This window comes from Trachypithecus francoisi, unplaced genomic scaffold (genome assembly GCF_009764315.1).
Source record: "Trachypithecus francoisi isolate TF-2019V2 unplaced genomic scaffold, Tfra_2.0 Lachesis_group5, whole genome shotgun sequence".
NCBI lineage: Eukaryota > Metazoa > Chordata > Mammalia > Primates > Cercopithecidae > Trachypithecus > Trachypithecus francoisi.
In genome coordinates, this window is record NW_022681470.1 from 97,110,475 (window position 1) to 97,128,349 (window position 17,875).

Consider the following 17,875-nt stretch of genomic DNA (forward strand, 5'->3'; position numbering starts at 1 on the left):
TTCTTCTGAGCACCCACCACTGGGTCCTCTAGCACCTCCCCCACTGCCACCCCATCTTAGAGGACCCTACTTGGGGGACCTGGGCATCCATGTGATGAAGTGTAATCAAATTTACGCACATACACATTCACTCAAATGCAAGCACCTGCCAGAGCGTGGCTCCAGGCCACAACAAAAAAAACAGGCTAAGGAAGGATGGGAGGTGGTCCACAGAATCAAGCAGTAAAAAGAAGGACTCTCTCTCATCCAGAGCTTAAATGGAGACAGAAGAGGAAGAAAGGCCAGACTTCACCACTGCTCCCATTCTCAAGAGGAATGTTTGATGTGGGAGTTAAATGCGTGGACGCAGGAGCCAGACTGCCCGAGCTCCAATCTCAGCTAGACCTCTTTCTAGCTGCATGGCTTTAGGCAAGTTATTTCAGCTCTGTGTCTTGGTTACCTCCTCTCTATTTGGAGATAATGACAAAATCTACATCATAGGGGGGTGGTGAGGGTTTAGGAGTTAGTAAATATAAAGCACTTGGCACAAAGCCTGGGACACTGTAAGAGCCATGTAAGCACTGGCTGTTACTATTATTTTCCTTCCAGAAGAGAAGACTGCCTGCTGTGATAGCTCAGAAATGGAGGCCCCTGGGACTCAGCTGGGACACAGTTTAGAGACACGAGTGCCCTGTGGAAACAGCAGCCCTACTCCAGGGATGAAGAAGGGAATGACAGGAAGACAGGGTGCTCTACAAAAGCCCAGAACCCCAGGAGAGCCCCCGTTGCTGAGCACTGACGGAAAGCAAGGGCTGCCATCACTGACAAGGTCTGATGTCCACAGATAATCCCTGCACTGAGGGTGTGCTCACGCTCCCTCCAGATCGTGGAGCCTGCCAATCATCCATAGAAGTATCCACGTTCAGGGGAGCAATGGTCCCCGAATGTGCCTCCCCTGCTCCTCTGTGCTACCTGGCTCAATTTGAGTCCCACTCAAAGAACCCAACTGAAGAAAGAAGCAAAGGAAAGAGGAATTGGGTTTCTACATCCTAAGGGGAAGCTTGACAGCTGTGGTTCTTCCCACTGAAGGAATCAGGAATCCACTGTTGTCAGAGGTTCTTTGCATGAAGTGTTTGTTAAGCTCCTGCTACGCATGAGCAAGACAGGGTGCTAGACACTATGAACAGTAAGATGCTGAATTAAACGATGTCCTGGTCTTCAAGGAGCTTACAAGTGAGAGCGCCCACCGCGCCTCCTCCGCGGCCTCCCTGCCCACGCACTTATACTCACAAACCCCCCAGAGGGAGAGAAGGGGGCGTCGGCAAATGCCAGAAAGCTATCGTTTTTCTTGGTTCCTTTTCTGGAAAATATACAGTTCCCTTTCTGCATTCATCTCATCCTGCTCTCGCCTTCCCCACGTTCCTTTCCATTTTTCCTCTCTGCATTTTTTCTTTTTCCCCCAGACTCTGCGACCTGCTTCCCTCTCCATCTACACCTCCTTCTCCTTCAGCCTGTCCAACCGTCCTATCTCATCTTCTTTTCCCTGATTTCTTTCCTTGACTCTCTACTCTCGGGGCTCCCCAGATGCCGGGCTCCCCTCTTTCCCCCAACCCCCCATCTCCTAGTCTTCCAGCACCGGGGACAGCTCCAGCCCCCGGAACAATGGACCCCATTTTAGGGTTCCTCTGTAAATTCTCCATCTTAGTGCTTTGCCCAACTCCTGACTGGGGAGTAAGATGGGGGAAGGGTTATTATCAACAGGACCAGCTGCTCTTCTGGGGGCGGGAAAGGAGTCAGGGAGGATGGAGATAGAAAGAGGGCGTGGCTCTTGCTTGGATTGTGCGTCCCTCTCCAGGGTAGAGAATTTGTATTCGACCCCTGAGACTGACATCACTGATGTCAGGGGAAAGGAGGTGGGAGTGGGGAGGGGGGTGTGGAGGGGGGAGGTTTTTGTTGAGGAGAGCGCGGCCGGAGAGCAGAGCTCCGGGACCCAGGTGACCGGGAAAGCAGGCAGCCCCAGCGGCGGGAGCAGCCGGCAGCAGCCCAGGCCCGGGGACCGGGGTGGGGGTGGGAGGGGGGCTGAGGGGAGGACCTGAAGGGGGGCGGCAGGGCAAAAGGGACCCCTGGAGCCCTGCCACCATCAGAGATCAAGCATCTGGCATCAGGGATCTTCGGACCCAGCAGAAGGATCCGCCACAGGGGAGGTGTCCTCCCAGGGAAGCCAACGAGACATTCACCTGCCCCACATCAGGAGTGGGCCCCCCTCACTGACGCTGCTGGCAACCATAGCAGGCCCCTTAACCCCTCAGTCTCCTCCCTATCACCCTCCTCAGGCCCTTTCCCCGCCTCCAGCTCTCATCTCAACTCCCAGTTCTCAGCCCTCTAAGCCCCAGCGCCCCAGCTACCACCTCACCCTCCAGGTCTTGGCCACACTCACCCCCATCCTGGGACATTTGCCAGATCTCTGGGAGGGAGATCGTTTGTTTGGGCGATGCCCCCTGGTGGCATGACAGCGTCTGCCTAGACCCCTGACCCCTAGCCCTCAACTCCCTGGGCCTCCTTTGTGTGAAGAGCCGCCCCTCTGCTCAGCAGCGTGGTTGGGGGCCAAAGGGAAAGCCAGCCCCGGCTGGGCCCCCGGGCCCCACCACTTATCTCCTTGCTGGGCAGCTCCCCTTGGCCTTTGGGTCTCTCCCTGCTCCCTCGGCCCTCCTCCTGGGCCGCCTCGATGAAGGAGCCGGATGCCATCAAGCTGTTTGTGGGGCAGATCCCGAGGCATCTGGAGGAGAAGGACCTGAAGCCCATCTTCGAACAGTTTGGTCGGATCTTCGAGCTGACTGTCATCAAGGACAAGTACACCGGGCTGCACAAGGGTGAGGGGTCGGGCAGGCTGAAGAGGCTTCGGGGTGGGCTGGGAGGCTGGGGGTAGTTAAGCCAGGCTGGAGGGGTGGAGTGGCTGGGAAGGGCTGATGTGGAAGGAGAGGAGTTCAGGGCTGGGGAAAGTGGATGGAGGAGCATAAAAAGAACTCAGCTAGTGATCAGGAAACCCGGGTGAAGGACTAAGGAGGGCCTCTTTTGGGCGAAGAGTTGTCAAGAGGGTGCAAAGATGTGGATCCCAACACACACATGGGGGTGTTGATGTCACATGGGATGAACTCAAGAAAGAATGGAGGGACAAGAGAGCTGGTTTGGGAGATAAGCAGCTGGGTAGGGGTGTGTGTGTGTGTGTGTGTGTGTGTGTGTATGTGTGTGTATAGCAAGACTGAGAATCTGAGCAGTCTCAGATAATATTGGAATGGGGGTCAGGACACAGGGTCAGGTGCTCAATGTGGAAAGTGTGGAGCTGGACTGGGCAAGGCAGCTAGCTCCAGGACTAAAGAGAGGGACTAGGAAGCAGGGCATGAAGGCTGGAGATTGGTAAAGATCTGGAAAGTGTGGGAGGCTTAGAAAGTTAAGAGAGTGAGGGAGAAGGGAGGGTGCTCCTCAGGCCTATCCAAGGGCTGTGCGGCTAAGTGGGGTGGTCGGGGTCAGCACTTGGAAAGCTCCACACACTGGAGATCCCAGGGGCCACACTAGCTCCCCCTCCACCTGGCACAGGGAAGAGGCACTTCCGGCTAACTGCTCTTCCCTTCCCTTCTCTATTTCACTCTCCACCCTCCACCTGCCTATGGTGGAGTTGGGGAGAGATGAGGAAATAGGGAAAATGGGAGAAGAGAGGGATGATGGTGACCAAGATGGAGGGAGGTGGAGGTGAGGGAGAGGGGAAAGGAGAACAGCTCAGCAGGAAAGAAAGCCACACTACTCCAACTTGTCTGGCGGTCACATGGTCCTTCTCCTCTCCTTACACAAAGCACATCTCCTGACAGCCCAAGTGTCCTCCCTCTTCCATCACCACCAGTGTTTAGGCCTCCGGGTGTCTGCCCCACTTCTGGGGCAGAGTGTCTACCCCTTGGAGACACCTCTCCACCCCAGCAGGCAGAAGATGACAAGAAGGGAAAGCTTCCCAATCGTCAGTCTTTGGAAGGGAGCCTTTCAGAGAGGGGAGATGGAGGACTCACCGCCCCCCGCCGTGTTTTTCTGTCCCTGCCCCTCCTCAGGATGTGCCTTCCTGACATACTGTGCCCGGGATTCAGCCCTGAAGGCCCAGAGCGCCCTACACGAACAGAAGACACTTCCAGGGGTGAGTCCTGCCCTTTGCAGGGCCAGGGGGCTGAGAAGGGCCATAGAAGTGGCAGGAGGCTCACCACCCTCCTGACACTGAGCATATTTTCCACCTGCTCTCATCACCAGGAAGTCCCTCTCTCTCTCTCTCTAGCATCCATCTTTCTTGCTGCAGATGCATGCATTTCTTGTTATCCAGAGAGAAGGAAAGCAGCGATTAGTGGAGTAAACATGACTTTTACCAGGAGCAGATGCAGCCCCTTTCCCACTTCCCAAGCTGCCCATGGGGTAACACTAGAGGGAGGACCCGCTGGTTGGAAGGTGTGGGGAAAAGTCTCTGGACACCAAGTGTGGATCAGGGTGAGCAGGAGGTACCCAGGCACTCTTTTGTCACTCTGGAAAGGCAGGCTGGCTGGCTGTGAGATGAGGGAGGACTGCCTGTGACCTGAGAACAGGCAGCTGGTACTGGCTGGATTGGCATCTCGGTGCTGGTTCTTGAGCTCCCTTCTCCTTTCTATCTACCAGGAAGAGTCCCAGGAACAGAGCCACAGAGCATTAGGGTAAAGCAGGGCCTGGGCAGGCCCAGGCAGGTCTGGGCTGGAGGTAGGCCTGAGAGTAGCAGGCAAGGGCAGGGACAGACATTGTAGACGATCAGGCCTGATGCCACCAAGTATGCCCAGGGAGGCAGGGGTGGCCACGGAGGTGGCCCCTCTCCTGCAAGGTCCTATCTCTTTGTGTCTTCTTCTTCCCAGCCAGCCTTGCTTATTGTTCCAAGCCTGGGCTGGCAACTGAGGGCAGGAAGAAAGAATCTTGGACTGTCCCCCTTCCCTGGTCATGGAAGCTGGGGGGAAAGGATGCCCCCCACTGCCTTTGCTATCTCTCTGCTCTGCCTTCTCCCAGACTGTGAATCCCAGCAAGTGCCTTCCTGAGACCTAACTCCGTCCCCACCTTCAGCAAACATTTGCTTAGCAGGGTCTGGGTGCCAGAGACACATCTGTCGTGGCCTCTACTGCTTCTCCAACATGGGAAGTGGAGACTGCTGCTGCTCACTCATCTCTTCCTAAGAGGGAAATAGAAAAAACAGATGGGGAAAGGGCAGATGGAGACCTGGGAAAATTAGAACTGCTGCAACCACCCCCAACTTCAAATCCTGCATAGGTCCATGACCCAGCCCTTCCGTGGCCTCAACCTTTGAGCACTGCTAGGAAAGCAAAGCCAACTGCGGCAAGTCCACCAAAAACCCCACCCTCACCAACGATCTTATCCCAATTGGTGGCAAGAATAGCCATTGCCCATCGCAACCAGAGTTAAGGGTCATGCACGTGTGTGAGCTACAGGACCCAAGGCGAGTGTGTGTTTGTGCATACAGGCATGTGAGCTCCTGACAGGCCAGATGTGTGGGGTTTGGGCACATGTATCCCTGGCAAACCTGGTCCCCATCCAGTCCCAACTTGCCTTCCCCGCTTTTCTCTGTAGAGGCCCCTCACAAATCAACAGTTTTCATCTCCATCGCCATTTGTCTTTTTCCGTTGTCTCCCTACCTCGGAGCCCCTGCAGAAATGAGAGGGGGTCAGAGCAAAAGGTAGGTAAAGAGGATTAGAGTGAAAACATGGATGAGAGACAGCCTGGGGATGGGCATGAGCCGCAAGGGTGATGTGTACCAGCTGTGGGTGTCTACCCTGGGTCTGTGCCCCTCCAGCTGCCTGGCAGCTCAGGCAGAGCTCCATCCTGGGTGTGGAGAGGTGCCACCTGCCCTTCTTGAGGAAGTCCAGGTCAGGGTGGGGGTGAGGAAGAAGGGCGCCTGGTTAATGATTGTCTAGCCCTGCTCCAGAGTTCCCAGGTGATGCTGAATTCTCCACTCTAGCCCTTGCCCCAGGGGACAGAATCCAGAGGGATCTGACAGAGCTTCCAGTAGGAAATGAGGGTTCCATCCTCCAAGGCAGACCCCCATCCAAGGGGTTTGAAGGAGCAGATCCAGGGCAGCTGTGGGGAGCAGACATCTGTGACCCTTTGTCTTCCTCAAGTCTTCTCCTTCCACCCGCATTCTCCCCTCAGTGTGTGTTTGTATGTGTGTATGCATGCTCACGCGTGTGTGTGCATTGTGTCAGCTCCTGCATAACTGTGTTCTTCCTACTGTTTAATCTCCATGCCTTCCTACTGCAGGTTTTTTTTTTGAAATGGGAGACATTTAGCCCCCTCTCCTTGCTCCCCATCTCTGTCACCCCGAAAATCTGGAAGGTGCTACCATACTAGGGTGATATTTGGGGCTGCAGAGAGAAAGAGAAAGAATGGAGGCTGGGCCTATAGCTCCTGAGCCCCATTTCCTCTTCTCTCCCCTAAGAGTTCCCAGGAGTGGCTCTGCCACAGGTCCCTGCACTTGTCCTGTGAGCAGGGTGTGGCCTCCTGGAGGCGGTGGAGTGGGGGTTGCCTTCTGTCCAGCTCTTCCTCCTTCACCCTGAACCAAAATCCCACTTGGGGGACTTGGGCCTTCCCTGTCGGCCTGCAGTCAGGAAGGTGGATTCTGGCCCCACAGAGAGAACCCGTGAGTGGTCTGGGACTCCCGGAACAAGTGTGGAGCCAGGAGTGGCAGGACCTCAAAAGAGGCTGTACCCTCAAAAGAATTAGATTTTGTGAGAACTGTGAGGTCTTCTTGGAAGTGGAGTTTTTGCTATTGGCGAGGATGAGGGCCTTAAAAGTGACCGTGGTGGAGGGGCTCGGCGATACTGGGTTGGGGTAAAAATAGCCCCTTCTTCTTTGGGAGGCCCGAGGGAGGGCCTGTCACCTGGTGGGTAGTAACTAGGGAGGAGAGGCACCGTGCCTGGTTGCCAGGTAAACAGGGCACAGCTGGACTCAGGGGAGGGGGCAGGTGTGCCCGAGCTGAGCTAACAAAGCCTGAGCTCCCCACAGGAAGTGCCAGGCCACGAAGAAGGAGGCTGGGAAGGGGACACTGGGGGGCCAAGGGCCCTGTCTGTGAGGGTGTAGGGGGAGCCCACCATAAGCACGGTCCTTGCTGTGGTTTGTACACTTGTGTGTCTCTTTGTGCGAATCCACATCAGCCGTGGGTATTTCTTGAGATGCTATTTTTGTGCCTGGGAGCCTATGCCAGGAGGGAACTGCCTCCTTTCTCTCTGGGTCCCAGGTTCCCATCTCCATCTAGAACAGCAAATCCACAGGCGTGCTGGGAAGGGGCTAGCTTCAAGCGTAAGAATCCCCCAACACTGGTTCTGATTATATTTCTTGTGAGGTGGGCATAGGGCTGGGTGCCTGGCTGCGGAGGTGCCTGTGAGGGAATTTCCTGAGTGCTTTGGCTAGAACACAGGAGAGAAGGAGGTGAAAGACCGTGCACCCCGAGCATCTGCCCCACTGCGCTTTGCCTGCGCATGCGCACTTGCGCGCACACGCGCCTAAGGAGATTGAGCTTCGGATGGGATAATCCCAGATTGACGGGCGATAAAGCTGGGGGCAGATTGGCTGGAGGATTTATGTGACTGTTACCCTCCCTCCCCACCAGCTGCTCTCAGATCCAGAGATTTGGGGGGTGGGCGTGGGGCTCTGGGATAGGAGTATCAGTTGAAGTGGGGCTTACATTTGGTCCGAGGCCCGGAATACTTAACTGGTGGAGTCGGCCAGACTGACTGGCATGATGGACACCTGGGTGAGGATCCAGGGTGAGAAGGGGCAGGGGCAACTGTGACTTCTGCACTTCTCGGCGCTAAGTGATGCCACATACAGGATCTCCACATGCTGGAGCCCTGGAGCTGACCGGAACCTGACTAGACATCGCCTGGCCCACCCCCTTGTTTTACAGATAAGGAAATTGAGGCCCAGAGGGGACAAGTGGCTTGTCCAAGGTCGCCCAGCTAGTAAGTGACAGGGCAGGGCTAGTCCTTAAATCCAGGTCTCCTGACTCCCAGTCCAGTGCCTTTCCTGAGGGTACCTCTAGCCTCACCCTCAGAATGTAAATAGATGGTTTAATTTTTTTGGTCATTGGAACTACTGCCCCACCATCAGATGAGTGGGGCAACCATGTGGTTCCAGCTGTCAGAGTCCTCAAGAGCAAAATATTTTCAGACACGAAATACTAAGTCCTTCTCCTCTTTCTCCAGTTCCTATAATACTCCCCTCCCTGGTTAAGAAAATCAACCTGCAGGACTAATTTCCAAGTCCTCTCACCAGACAAGAACATGGAGAGTGGAACTAGGAATTTCTCCATTTCCACTGAAGACTGAACAAAGGGAGATACTGCAGGGGTCTGGGAGAGGTTAGAGCTCTGGAGGACTTCCGTGCACAGGGTAAATTGCGAAGGAGCACGGGACAGCAACTCCTCCTTTAGAGCCCTCCAGGCACCAAGGATTTGCTCTGGAGGAGGGAGGCAGGAGAAGGGATGGAATGGCCCCTGCAGGTCCTGCTCTGCAAGCCTCCCTCCAGAATCAGGAAGGTTTTCTGGGCCCCTCCCCCACCTCCCAGCCCCCACCAAATCCTCCACCCCCAGCATACCCTGTTACCACCCCCCACCCCACTCCTTCTCTGGGTGTGTGGAGCAGCAGAAGTGATGACGTCACCACGGTCGCCAGGGCGACGGGGACGGATAAATCAGGCTGAGTGGGTGGTTGCCATGGTGCGCATTCTCCCGTTGCCACGGAGACTGGGCATCTGCTCCCTTTGTGCTGCCCGAGTGCCTTCCCCCTGGGGTCAAGGGGTATAGGGGGGCAGAAAGAGAGGCAGACACAACTCTAGGGGTCAGAAGGAAGTCTGGGCCTCTGTGAGGTCTCCCTCGGTCTAGAGTCCTCCTTGGGGCTTCTTCACAGAGTGGCCTCTGTTGCGCCCACTTTATAGAATTGAGGCAATTCTTATTAAATAACCCCTCGGTTGGGCTCTCTCTCAGGCCCCGGGTCCTATGCGCAGGCTCCCTTCTCCCACTCAGGACAGCAGCACCCATCCCTGGCCAAGTCATCGGAAGCCCAACCTGAGCCTGCAGCTGTGCCCATGAGCATCTCCCTCTACATCCTCTCTCTCCTTGCCTCTGATTCCCTCAGGCCTTCATCCTGAACAATATTAGGCCCTGTCCCTTCCTTCCTATCAGAAACTTAGAGGGCCTGGGGCTTGTCCCTCTAGTCTCTCTGCAGGGCCCGGCCTGGGAGGGCTCTTGGGTGTTCAGAGGAGGTCCCCAGCAGCTGCCTTCTCTTCTCTCCTTCAGATGAACAGGCCGATCCAGGTCAAGCCAGCCGACAGCGAGAGCCGAGGAGGTAGGTTCTGTGCCTTTGGACTCTGTCCCTCTCCTCCCACCCTCAGGCCCAGGGCCTGGAGTTGTCGAGGGGTAGCCTTTCTTGAGGGAGAAAGTCTGACGATTCTGAAGAGTTCCCAGCTGTGGTGAGACCGGAGTCAGTGTGGCCAGAGGGGGCGAGATCTGGGGGTGTACAGATGGCAAAACCGAGGCCCAGGGTGGAGTGCGAGTCCCTCAGAGCTGGGATGAGCAACCTCTGCAATGTACCCCATTCCCTAACCATCAGTCCCCACAGCCATTGGCCCCTAGGGTAGCGGAAGTAGTGTTAGGAGCTCTAGGGAAGGGTGGAAGGAGAAGGGCTGGGAAGGCAGCCAGGAGGCCCTGAACATGCCCTCCTCCTGTGCCCTACCACCCAGAAGACCGGAAGCTGTTTGTGGGGATGCTAGGGAAGCAGCAGACAGATGAGGATGTCCGGAAGATGTTTGAGCCCTTCGGGACCATCGACGAGTGCACTGTGCTCCGGGGGCCAGATGGCACTAGCAAAGGTAGCCCACCCATTGCCCCTTCCCCACCGGGCCCTTCCCCTTCCTGTTCCACCCCCATGGCTCCCTAGGCATCGGGTTCCACCGCGGAGTCCCATGGGATGGGTGCTCACCCCTCTCCTCCTCCATCTCAACCTCTCCAGGTTGCGCCTTCGTGAAGTTCCAGACCCACGCTGAGGCCCAGGCAGCCATCAACACCCTTCACAGCAGCCGGACCCTGCCAGTGAGCCCCACTCCCCTGCCCCTGGGCCTCTCCTTCCCACCCTGCCCACCCGCCAGGCCCTGGCCCAGATAAGCAGTCCACTCAGGATGGGCTATTTGAACTTATTGGAAAAGAATGTTCTGGCAGAAGAACCAAACCGCTTAGGGACACCTTCACATTTCAAATGGCATTTCCCCACCTCCCCACTCTTCCCCTATTCCCCATCCACCTTCAGCCAAATTTCCCTCATGTTCCTCTCCTTCCCCCTCCATTCCCCAGTCCTCCCTTCACCCCCATCTCTTCTCCAGCCTTCCCATATCCCCCTACCCTCATTTGCTGGGGCACCAGGACACTTTCTTAGAGGCCCCATGTACACCCCTTTTCCCTGCCCCTGCACAGCAGCGTTAGGTCAGTGACCACTCTAGAACCCACCTCTAAATTGGAACTGGCTGACTCAGAAGGCTGTGCACTTCCCACAACTCACAGCTCTCCAGCATAACTCATGGGAACTTGGCGGAGGGGACACAGCATTGGGTAGAGAACTGTGTCCAATGACCCTATGCCCCTTCCAGCTTTGAGATTCTAGGATTCTACCATCGTCCTTGCAGATGCTCTAATTTGGCTTTTATTTAGCTCAGACCAGTATTAAGATTTGAGGCACACCATGAGGACAGGGGTGTGGGGGCAGGAGTCGTGGTAAGGCACGCAGGGCAGCTACAAGGGAAGACTAGCCTGAGATTAAACGTTTGCTGTGGCGACCCGGGGTGGGGATGATTTCCAGTTCAGAGTCCTCACACAGAAGCCAATGATGCCCTTTCCATTCTAGTAGGTCTTTCACTTTCCAAGCATATGCCTTCACATTCCTCAATTTTTCTTCTAGCTTCTAGCACAGCCTAGCACAGGGAGAGGGTGGGATTAAAATCTCCCCATCTGTCATACGCAAAATGGTGGCTGCCCTCTCAGAGAGGCCAGGCCATGCCATGGGGGTGGAATGGAGACCAGGTCCTGAGGGCCCTGGGGAGGAGAGACCCTGACCCTGTACCTCTGACCTGTGTGCGGGCCCGTGCCCAGGGTGCCTCGTCCAGCCTGGTGGTGAAGTTTGCTGACACTGAGAAGGAGCGAGGTCTCCGCCGCATGCAGCAGGTGGCCACCCAGCTGGGCATGTTCAGCCCCATCGCCCTCCAGTTCGGAGCCTACAGCGCCTACACCCAGGCCGTGAGCATTGCCCCCAATGCCGGGCCAGCCCTCCTGACCCCTAGTATCTTGCCCCCACTCTTCTGATGCCAAGACCGAGGGCTGGGAGGGAGCCAGGTTGGGGCACAGGAGGCCTGCCCCACTCTCCTCTTCCCTCCCCCCAGCTGATGCAGCAGCAGGCAGCCCTGGTAGCGGCTCACAGTGCCTACCTCAGCCCCATGGCCACCATGGCTGCTGTGCAGATGCAGCACATGGCTGCCATCAATGCCAATGGCCTCATCGCCACCCCCATCACCCCATCCTCAGGTATGGCCTGGGCAAGGCTGGGCAAGGGAGCTAAGCGTGGTAGGGGTAGGGAGAGGCACAGGGCATTGCTCAGGGAAGCCTCGGGGTCTAGGAGGGACTCAGGGGTCAGAGTGGCCTACTTCCTCCCCTCTGCCCGCAGACTTGCTGACTGGTTCTCTGCCTGTGTGTGTGTCTGCTCCTCTGCTCTGTCCCTGTCGCTTTCTCCTCCCCAGGAACCAGCACCCCTCCTGCCATCGCTGCCACGCCTGTCTCTGCCATTCCGGCTGCCCTGGGCGTCAACGGCTACAGCCCGGTGCCCACCCAGCCCACTGGGCAGCCTGCCCCTGATGCTCTGTATCCCAACGGGGTTCACCCCTACCCAGGTGGGACTCTCTGCCTGCCCACCCCATCCCAGCAACCATCTAAGCCACCACTCCCATTAGGGAGGCAGGACACACCTTCCCTTCCAGCTTTGGGGGTTACAGGTGCTTCCTCCTGCCCTGCCATCCTGGGCGGGGATGATCCTTCCTGTTGGGCTCAGCCAAGAAGCTGAGGTGTAAAGCAGTGAAGCGACCTGCCCAGGGTTGCAAGACAGTCAGACCCAGGTCTTCCTAATGCTGGGCTCTTTCCCCTCTTCCCACTGCTTTGTGCATTTCCATCTTCTCACTTCACACCCCATGCCCAGAGAAGTTCTGCTCCCCACCTGCCTGGCCTCAGCCCAGAGGCCCGGAGAGGCACGGGGTCTCCCACTGCATGCAACGTCCACGCTCATGGTCTGTGCTGCTCTCCCCAGCCCAGAGCCCCGCAGCTCCTGTGGACCCCCTGCAGCAGGCCTATGCGGGGATGCAGCACTACACAGGTGAGGCGCCCTAGCCCGGGCCCCTGATCAGGTGGGAGGGGCAGCAGGAGGAAAAGAGGCCCAGTAACTGGGTCTGGGCTTCTTGGCTCCCTGCCAATCACCCTCTTCAGGCTTTACTGACAAGCCCAACTGTGGGGAGGGGTCTTTATGGGCAGCACACCCAGGGGTCTGAGGCAGCTCAGCTCCTTCCCTGACAACTCAGCCCTGCAGCTGCCACTGGCCTGGGCTAGGGGAAGGGAGACAGGGTTGGCTGGGAGGGCTTAAGGAGCCAGGGAAGCCCCATCAGCCTCTCTGTCCTCCCCACCCCAGCAGCCTACCCAGCAGCCTACAGCCTGGTGGCGCCTGCGTTCCCGCAGCCTCCAGCCCTGGTCGCCCAGCAGCCCCCACCACCCCCTCAACAGCAGCAGCAGCAGCAGCAGCAGCAGCAACAGCAGCAGCAAAGAGAAGGTACTGCCTGGGGCCTTGGGAGACAGGAATGCCCTCGTTATGGGCTTGGGGACTCCCTATTGCCCTGTGCTGAGCCCAGCTCTTGCCCACGTGTTACAATGAAAGCAAGTGGGGAGGGGGTGGCTTGGCCCACACTGTCGAGGACTGGGACTGGAGGGCCCTTCCAGGATCTGCTTTCCCTGGGACCTTTGCTCCTGGAGTGTGCGCCTCCCAGTCATTGAGCTCTTTCTTCTTTCTCTGCCGCCACCCAGGCCCTGATGGCTGCAATATCTTCATCTACCACCTGCCCCAGGAGTTCACTGACTCAGAGATCCTCCAGATGTTTGTCCCCTTTGGCCATGTCATCTCAGCCAAAGTCTTTGTTGACCGGGCCACCAATCAGAGCAAATGTTTTGGTAAGAATATGATATGGCACATTTTTTGCCATACTCCAAATCAGGACAAGGTCTAATATATTTGAAGGCATTTATGGTCACAGTGGACCCAGTATTTGAAATGCTGATTATCCAAGAGTACAAAAGAACCATTTTGAGGGGCCGGGCGCGGTGGCTCAAGCCTGTAATCCCAGCACTTTGGGAGGCTGAGACGGGCGGATCACGAGGTCAGGAGATCAAGACCATCCTGGCTAATACGGTGAAATCCCGTCTCTACTAAAAAATACAAAAAACTAGCCGGGTGAGGTGGTGGGCGCCTGTAGTCCCAGCTACTTGGGAGGCTGAGGCAGGAGAATGGCGTAAACCCGGGAGGCGGAGCTTGCAGTGAGCTGAGATCCGGCCACTGCACTCCAGCCTGGGCGACAGAGCAAGACTCCGTCTCAAAAAAAAAAAAAAAGAACCATTTTAACACACCCAACATGCCACACCCAGCTGCTGCCCAGGCCCATCTCTTCTTCCTTCAGCTTTTCTCTTAAAAACTGGCCAAATTCATGCCTCATGAGGTCTGAAATAGGCTCATGGTCTGGGGATGTTTGGTTTGCACAAGGCAGGCTTAGGGAGTCTGTTTTAGCTGCCTTCACATCTTTGAAAGGCTGCCTCAGGGAAGAAAGGGAATGTTCTTCTCTGCTTCAGAAGCCATTTAGGGCCTGGAAGTGGCCGTTTTCAAAGGGCAGGCTCAGAGGGGGCAGAGGAAGGGGTCCTTGCACAGAATGCTGGGAAGAATGTGGTAATTTTAGTGGCTGGACTGGATTCCTCCATTCAACCCATCAATCAACAAATTCCTATGGAATGCTGTTAGGTGTCAGGCAGCTTTCTAGGCATTTGGGACACTTGGGAGACACAGGGTAGTGCTGGAGGTCTCCTAAGCACAGGAGAGCGAGGTGGGGCTGGGCCGGGCCTTATGCCCCTCTCACCCCAGGCTTTGTGAGTTTCGACAATCCGGCCAGTGCCCAGGCTGCCATCCAGGCCATGAATGGCTTCCAGATCGGCATGAAGCGCCTCAAAGTCCAGCTAAAGCGGCCTAAGGATGCCAACCGGCCCTACTGAGGGCCCCCAGGTGGGTCCCACTCCTGTGTTGTGGCCTCCCTCCCCAGTTCTACACACTGCAGCCAGGGCCCTCGATTGGACTGCCCCCCACCCCTGTCCTCCACCACCCTCAGGGATGCCCACCCCACCCTTGATTCTGAGCACTTGAAGCAGGGGACTGGGGCAGCTCCCTCAGCTGTTTTTCAATAATCTGAGTCACTCTCTCTCTCTCTCTCACACACACACATTCTGTGACCCCAGAAAGAGCCAAGTCTTTGTATATATCTGTGTCCACTCCCTGGACCTTCCACAATATCCGGTCTCGTTTGTCTGGTCAGTGTCCATGTCTGTGTGTGTCTCTTTCTGGTTTTCCTTCGGGTTGGAGTGGAATTAGGGGAATAGGACTGGAGGATTAAGGGGTTGGCTGAGGGTGCCAGAAGGCCCTAGAATCCTTGGCTCCTAGAGTATCTGTTGTCCTGAGAAGTGAGGACATCAGCCCTGGTTGCCCTGGACTTCAGGTGATTTTTCCCATGTAGCAGCAGACCCATGGGGCAGCAGAGTGCACAGGACAGACTGGGGGAGCCCATTTCCAGGCCTCTTGGGAGTTGCTCTGGTTTAGGTGGAAGAGGTTGAAATGCGCTGCCTGTGAAGTTTACTTATCGGGTCCCCTCCACCCCCATTGCTGGCCACCACCTCAACCTCATGGCCACAGAGCTGTAAGCCTTGGTTACTTTCACATTGTTTAATCTCCTTTGGACCAAACTCTTGAGAAAACACAACCCAAGAAAAATACCCACATTTTCTGTTTCTCCCCTTTCCCCCCAATCCTGGCTGCTTAACTCCCTCTACCCTGGGGGCCCCCCCCAGCCCAGGGCCCGTGTCCATTGTCGGCCGAAGCCCCCATCCCCGGACCCCTGCTCCGGGCCCCTGTAAGTTGCATGGAACGAGCGTGTTGTCTTTGGAGCCGATTGTTTGTTATTTGGGGAGGGGCCGCGGAGGGAAGCACCCCCAAGCCCAAGGTCAGGGCCGGGGGCAGCTCGCGGGACGTGCTTGGTCTACAGTGGTTGGTGACTGTGGTCTGTGTTTGTGCATTTCTCTCTTGCTTTCTGTGTTCCTTTCCAAAAAGGAATGAGAGCACTACCTGGGGGCCAGGGGTGGTCTCACCCCACGAGACTCTATCCCTGAGCTGTGACCTGGGCTCTGCCCTGGCCTTCTCTGCGGATGTTCCCTTTCTTTTTTCCAGGTGTCTGTCTCTTACATGCACTCCCTTCTCTGTCTCTCTCTCCATTTCTCTGCCTGCCTGTCTGTTGTCATCTCTTTGCCTCTCTCCCTGTCCAGTCTTTATTTTTCTCATGGGCTGTTTGACTATTTCCTTCCTAATATCCTCTGGTTTCCTGTTCGCCCCCTCCCTCCTGTCTCCTCTATCCCTGCTCTCATGGCTGGCGGGTGGGGGCAGATGGGTCTGTTTGGACTGAGGCCTGATGATCTGCCTTCCTCGGGCAGCCCCATCCTAGATGCTGTCACTCACCCCAGCCCCCTTCCCTCCCCCAGAGCCCATGACCCGCATCAGCGGTCTCTTCCCCATGCTTCACCCATGTTTCTTCCTTTACAGGTCTGGAGATCCCAGAGGAAGGGGCGCCTCACACCCTCTTCCCACGACTGGCCCTGGCCCTCTCCGCACACCTGCCCTGGGCCTTGACTGGGTTCTGGGGCAAACGCTGCTTCGTGGCCCCTGGGGGGCACAAGACACTGGCCCCTCCCACCCCCTGCCTCTCTGAAGGGCCGTGGCTATGCTTCCCTGCCTCCAAGGGCCCATTTCCTCCTAGATGCCCTTTTGGCCTTTGTGAGGGAGCGAGGAACAGGCTCGAAGGTTCCGGGGTATCTGCCTTCTGCTGGGCTCCTGTGACGGGCCTTCTGTGCCCAGCGTTTGTACTTGCCTCCCCCACCAGTGGGCCTGTTGTACCCGTGCAGGCCCCAGGAGAGCTGCAGGGGCCTGCCATACACTCCCAGCCCACCCTCACCCCAGCCTCTTCCCCACATTAGGGGTTTCTTGGAAGCTGGCTCTCACTCCCCTCCACCCTGTAGCTAGAGGTAGGATATCCCTGACTCTTGGGCTCCCAGCCCTAAAACTCACTGCCTCCCCCAAGGGCCCCCTCTAAGGAGAGTGTGGGGGAGCCCTGAGGGCTGCCTCTCTGCCAGTCAGCCACAGAGACCCTCCTCCTTTCACGAGGAAAAGACCTTCCCCTGAATCCCTAAAAATGTTTACAGTCTCTGCTGGTTCCCTCCGTGTAAATACCACTACCACCCGTGCGTTATCCAGCCCGCCCGGCCTGGCCCGGACGCTGCCATCTCTCTTTCTGGGAGTTTAGACAATGTTGCCCTTGGATTTTTTTCTCTCTCTTAATTTCTCCCTTTGCTTTGGGGGGTAATTGGATATTGGGAGGAGGGGTGTGGGGAGGGGTAAAGGGGTTTATTACCTGATCATTTTCTTTAGGAAGGTTTTAGGGAAAAGAAAATGGGGTGGGGGTGGGAGTGGTAAGGGGAGACTGGGGAGTCAGTTTCAGACAGTTCTCTATGCTTATTTATTTATTGCATTTTACTTTTAAAGAGTTGGTCTTTTCTGTCTAAATAAAGAAAAAAGTTTAAAAGCATCAAATAAGAGTCTTGGAAGGTTGAGGGTAGGGGATTGTTCCCCACCCACACTGGGAAGGGGGAGGGAGGTAGAGAATGGGGTTTGAGAGAGAAAATCCCATCAGGGAAGGCCGGGCCCTTGCTTCTGAGCAGCATCCAGGCCTTGTTCATGGCTTCATGATCCTATCCCTTAGCCCTTCTTTGGGGCTTAATTCTGGAATGTCCTGCAGAGTTGGGCACAAGGAGATCTCCCCTGTCCGGGGCTCTCCTCTGTATCCAGCCCTGTCCCTCTGAAGGCTGAGGACTTGCAGTCTCACATCTGGACCTCCATTTCTGCACAGAGGCCAGTGTGGATACTAGGAGCCAGTTGTGACACCACCATTTACTAACCATTGCTCCGTATGTGATTCTGTTCCTAGCCCTTATTGTGCATTTCCTCATTTTATCTCCTAACAACCTTGTGAGGCAGGGTTTTGCTCTGTCACTCAGGCTGGAGTGTGATGGTGAGATCATAGCTCACTGCAGCCTCGAACTCCTGGTTCAAAGGAACCTCCTGCCTCAGCCTCCCAAGTAGTTAGGACTATAAGCGTGCATCACCACGCCCAGCTCATTTTAAAAAACGTTTTTTTTTTTTTTTTTTTTTTGGAGACAGGGTCTTGCTATGTTGCCAGACTGGTCTTGAACCCCTGGGCTCAAGCAAGCCTCGTGCCTTAGCCTCCCAAAGTGCTCAGATTACAGGCATGAGCCACCACGCCCAGCCTAGGTAGGATATAATTTTACAGACGGGAAAAGGAGGCTTGGAAGGTTAACTAACTTCCCCGGAGTCACAAAGCCAGTAAGGCATGGCTGTAGGAGTTGAACCCAGTTTGTCAGACTCCAAAGTCCATGATGTTC

At 56.2% G+C, this 17,875-nt stretch overlaps 1 protein-coding gene across 12 annotated transcripts; it reads left to right on the forward strand.

Annotated features, from left to right (window-relative positions):
* The first annotated feature begins 1,913 nt into the window (after nt 1–1,913).
* On the forward strand, nt 1,914–17,006 carry CELF3 (CUGBP Elav-like family member 3). 12 transcript variants are annotated; one of them, XM_033197009.1, is made up of 14 exons: nt 1,914–1,973; nt 2,744–2,849; nt 4,074–4,156; nt 9,335–9,383; nt 9,781–9,906; nt 10,047–10,126; nt 11,177–11,320; nt 11,464–11,605; nt 11,818–11,967; nt 12,378–12,443; nt 12,753–12,890; nt 13,142–13,285; nt 14,244–14,381; nt 15,963–17,006. In XM_033197009.1, exons 4-13 carry the CDS (start codon nt 9,335–9,337, stop codon nt 14,369–14,371), a joined length of 1,167 nt encoding a protein of 388 aa, XP_033052900.1. In that variant the 5' UTR covers nt 1,914–1,973; nt 2,744–2,849; nt 4,074–4,156; the 3' UTR covers nt 14,372–14,381; nt 15,963–17,006. The 12 variants fall into 12 exon arrangements, with proteins under 12 accessions (XP_033052900.1, XP_033052894.1, XP_033052889.1 ...); XM_033197003.1 differs by having other exon boundaries at nt 9,778–9,906; nt 15,963–17,003; XM_033196998.1 differs by having other exon boundaries at nt 1,914–2,849; nt 9,778–9,906.
* The last annotated feature ends 869 nt before the right edge of the window (nt 17,007–17,875 follow it).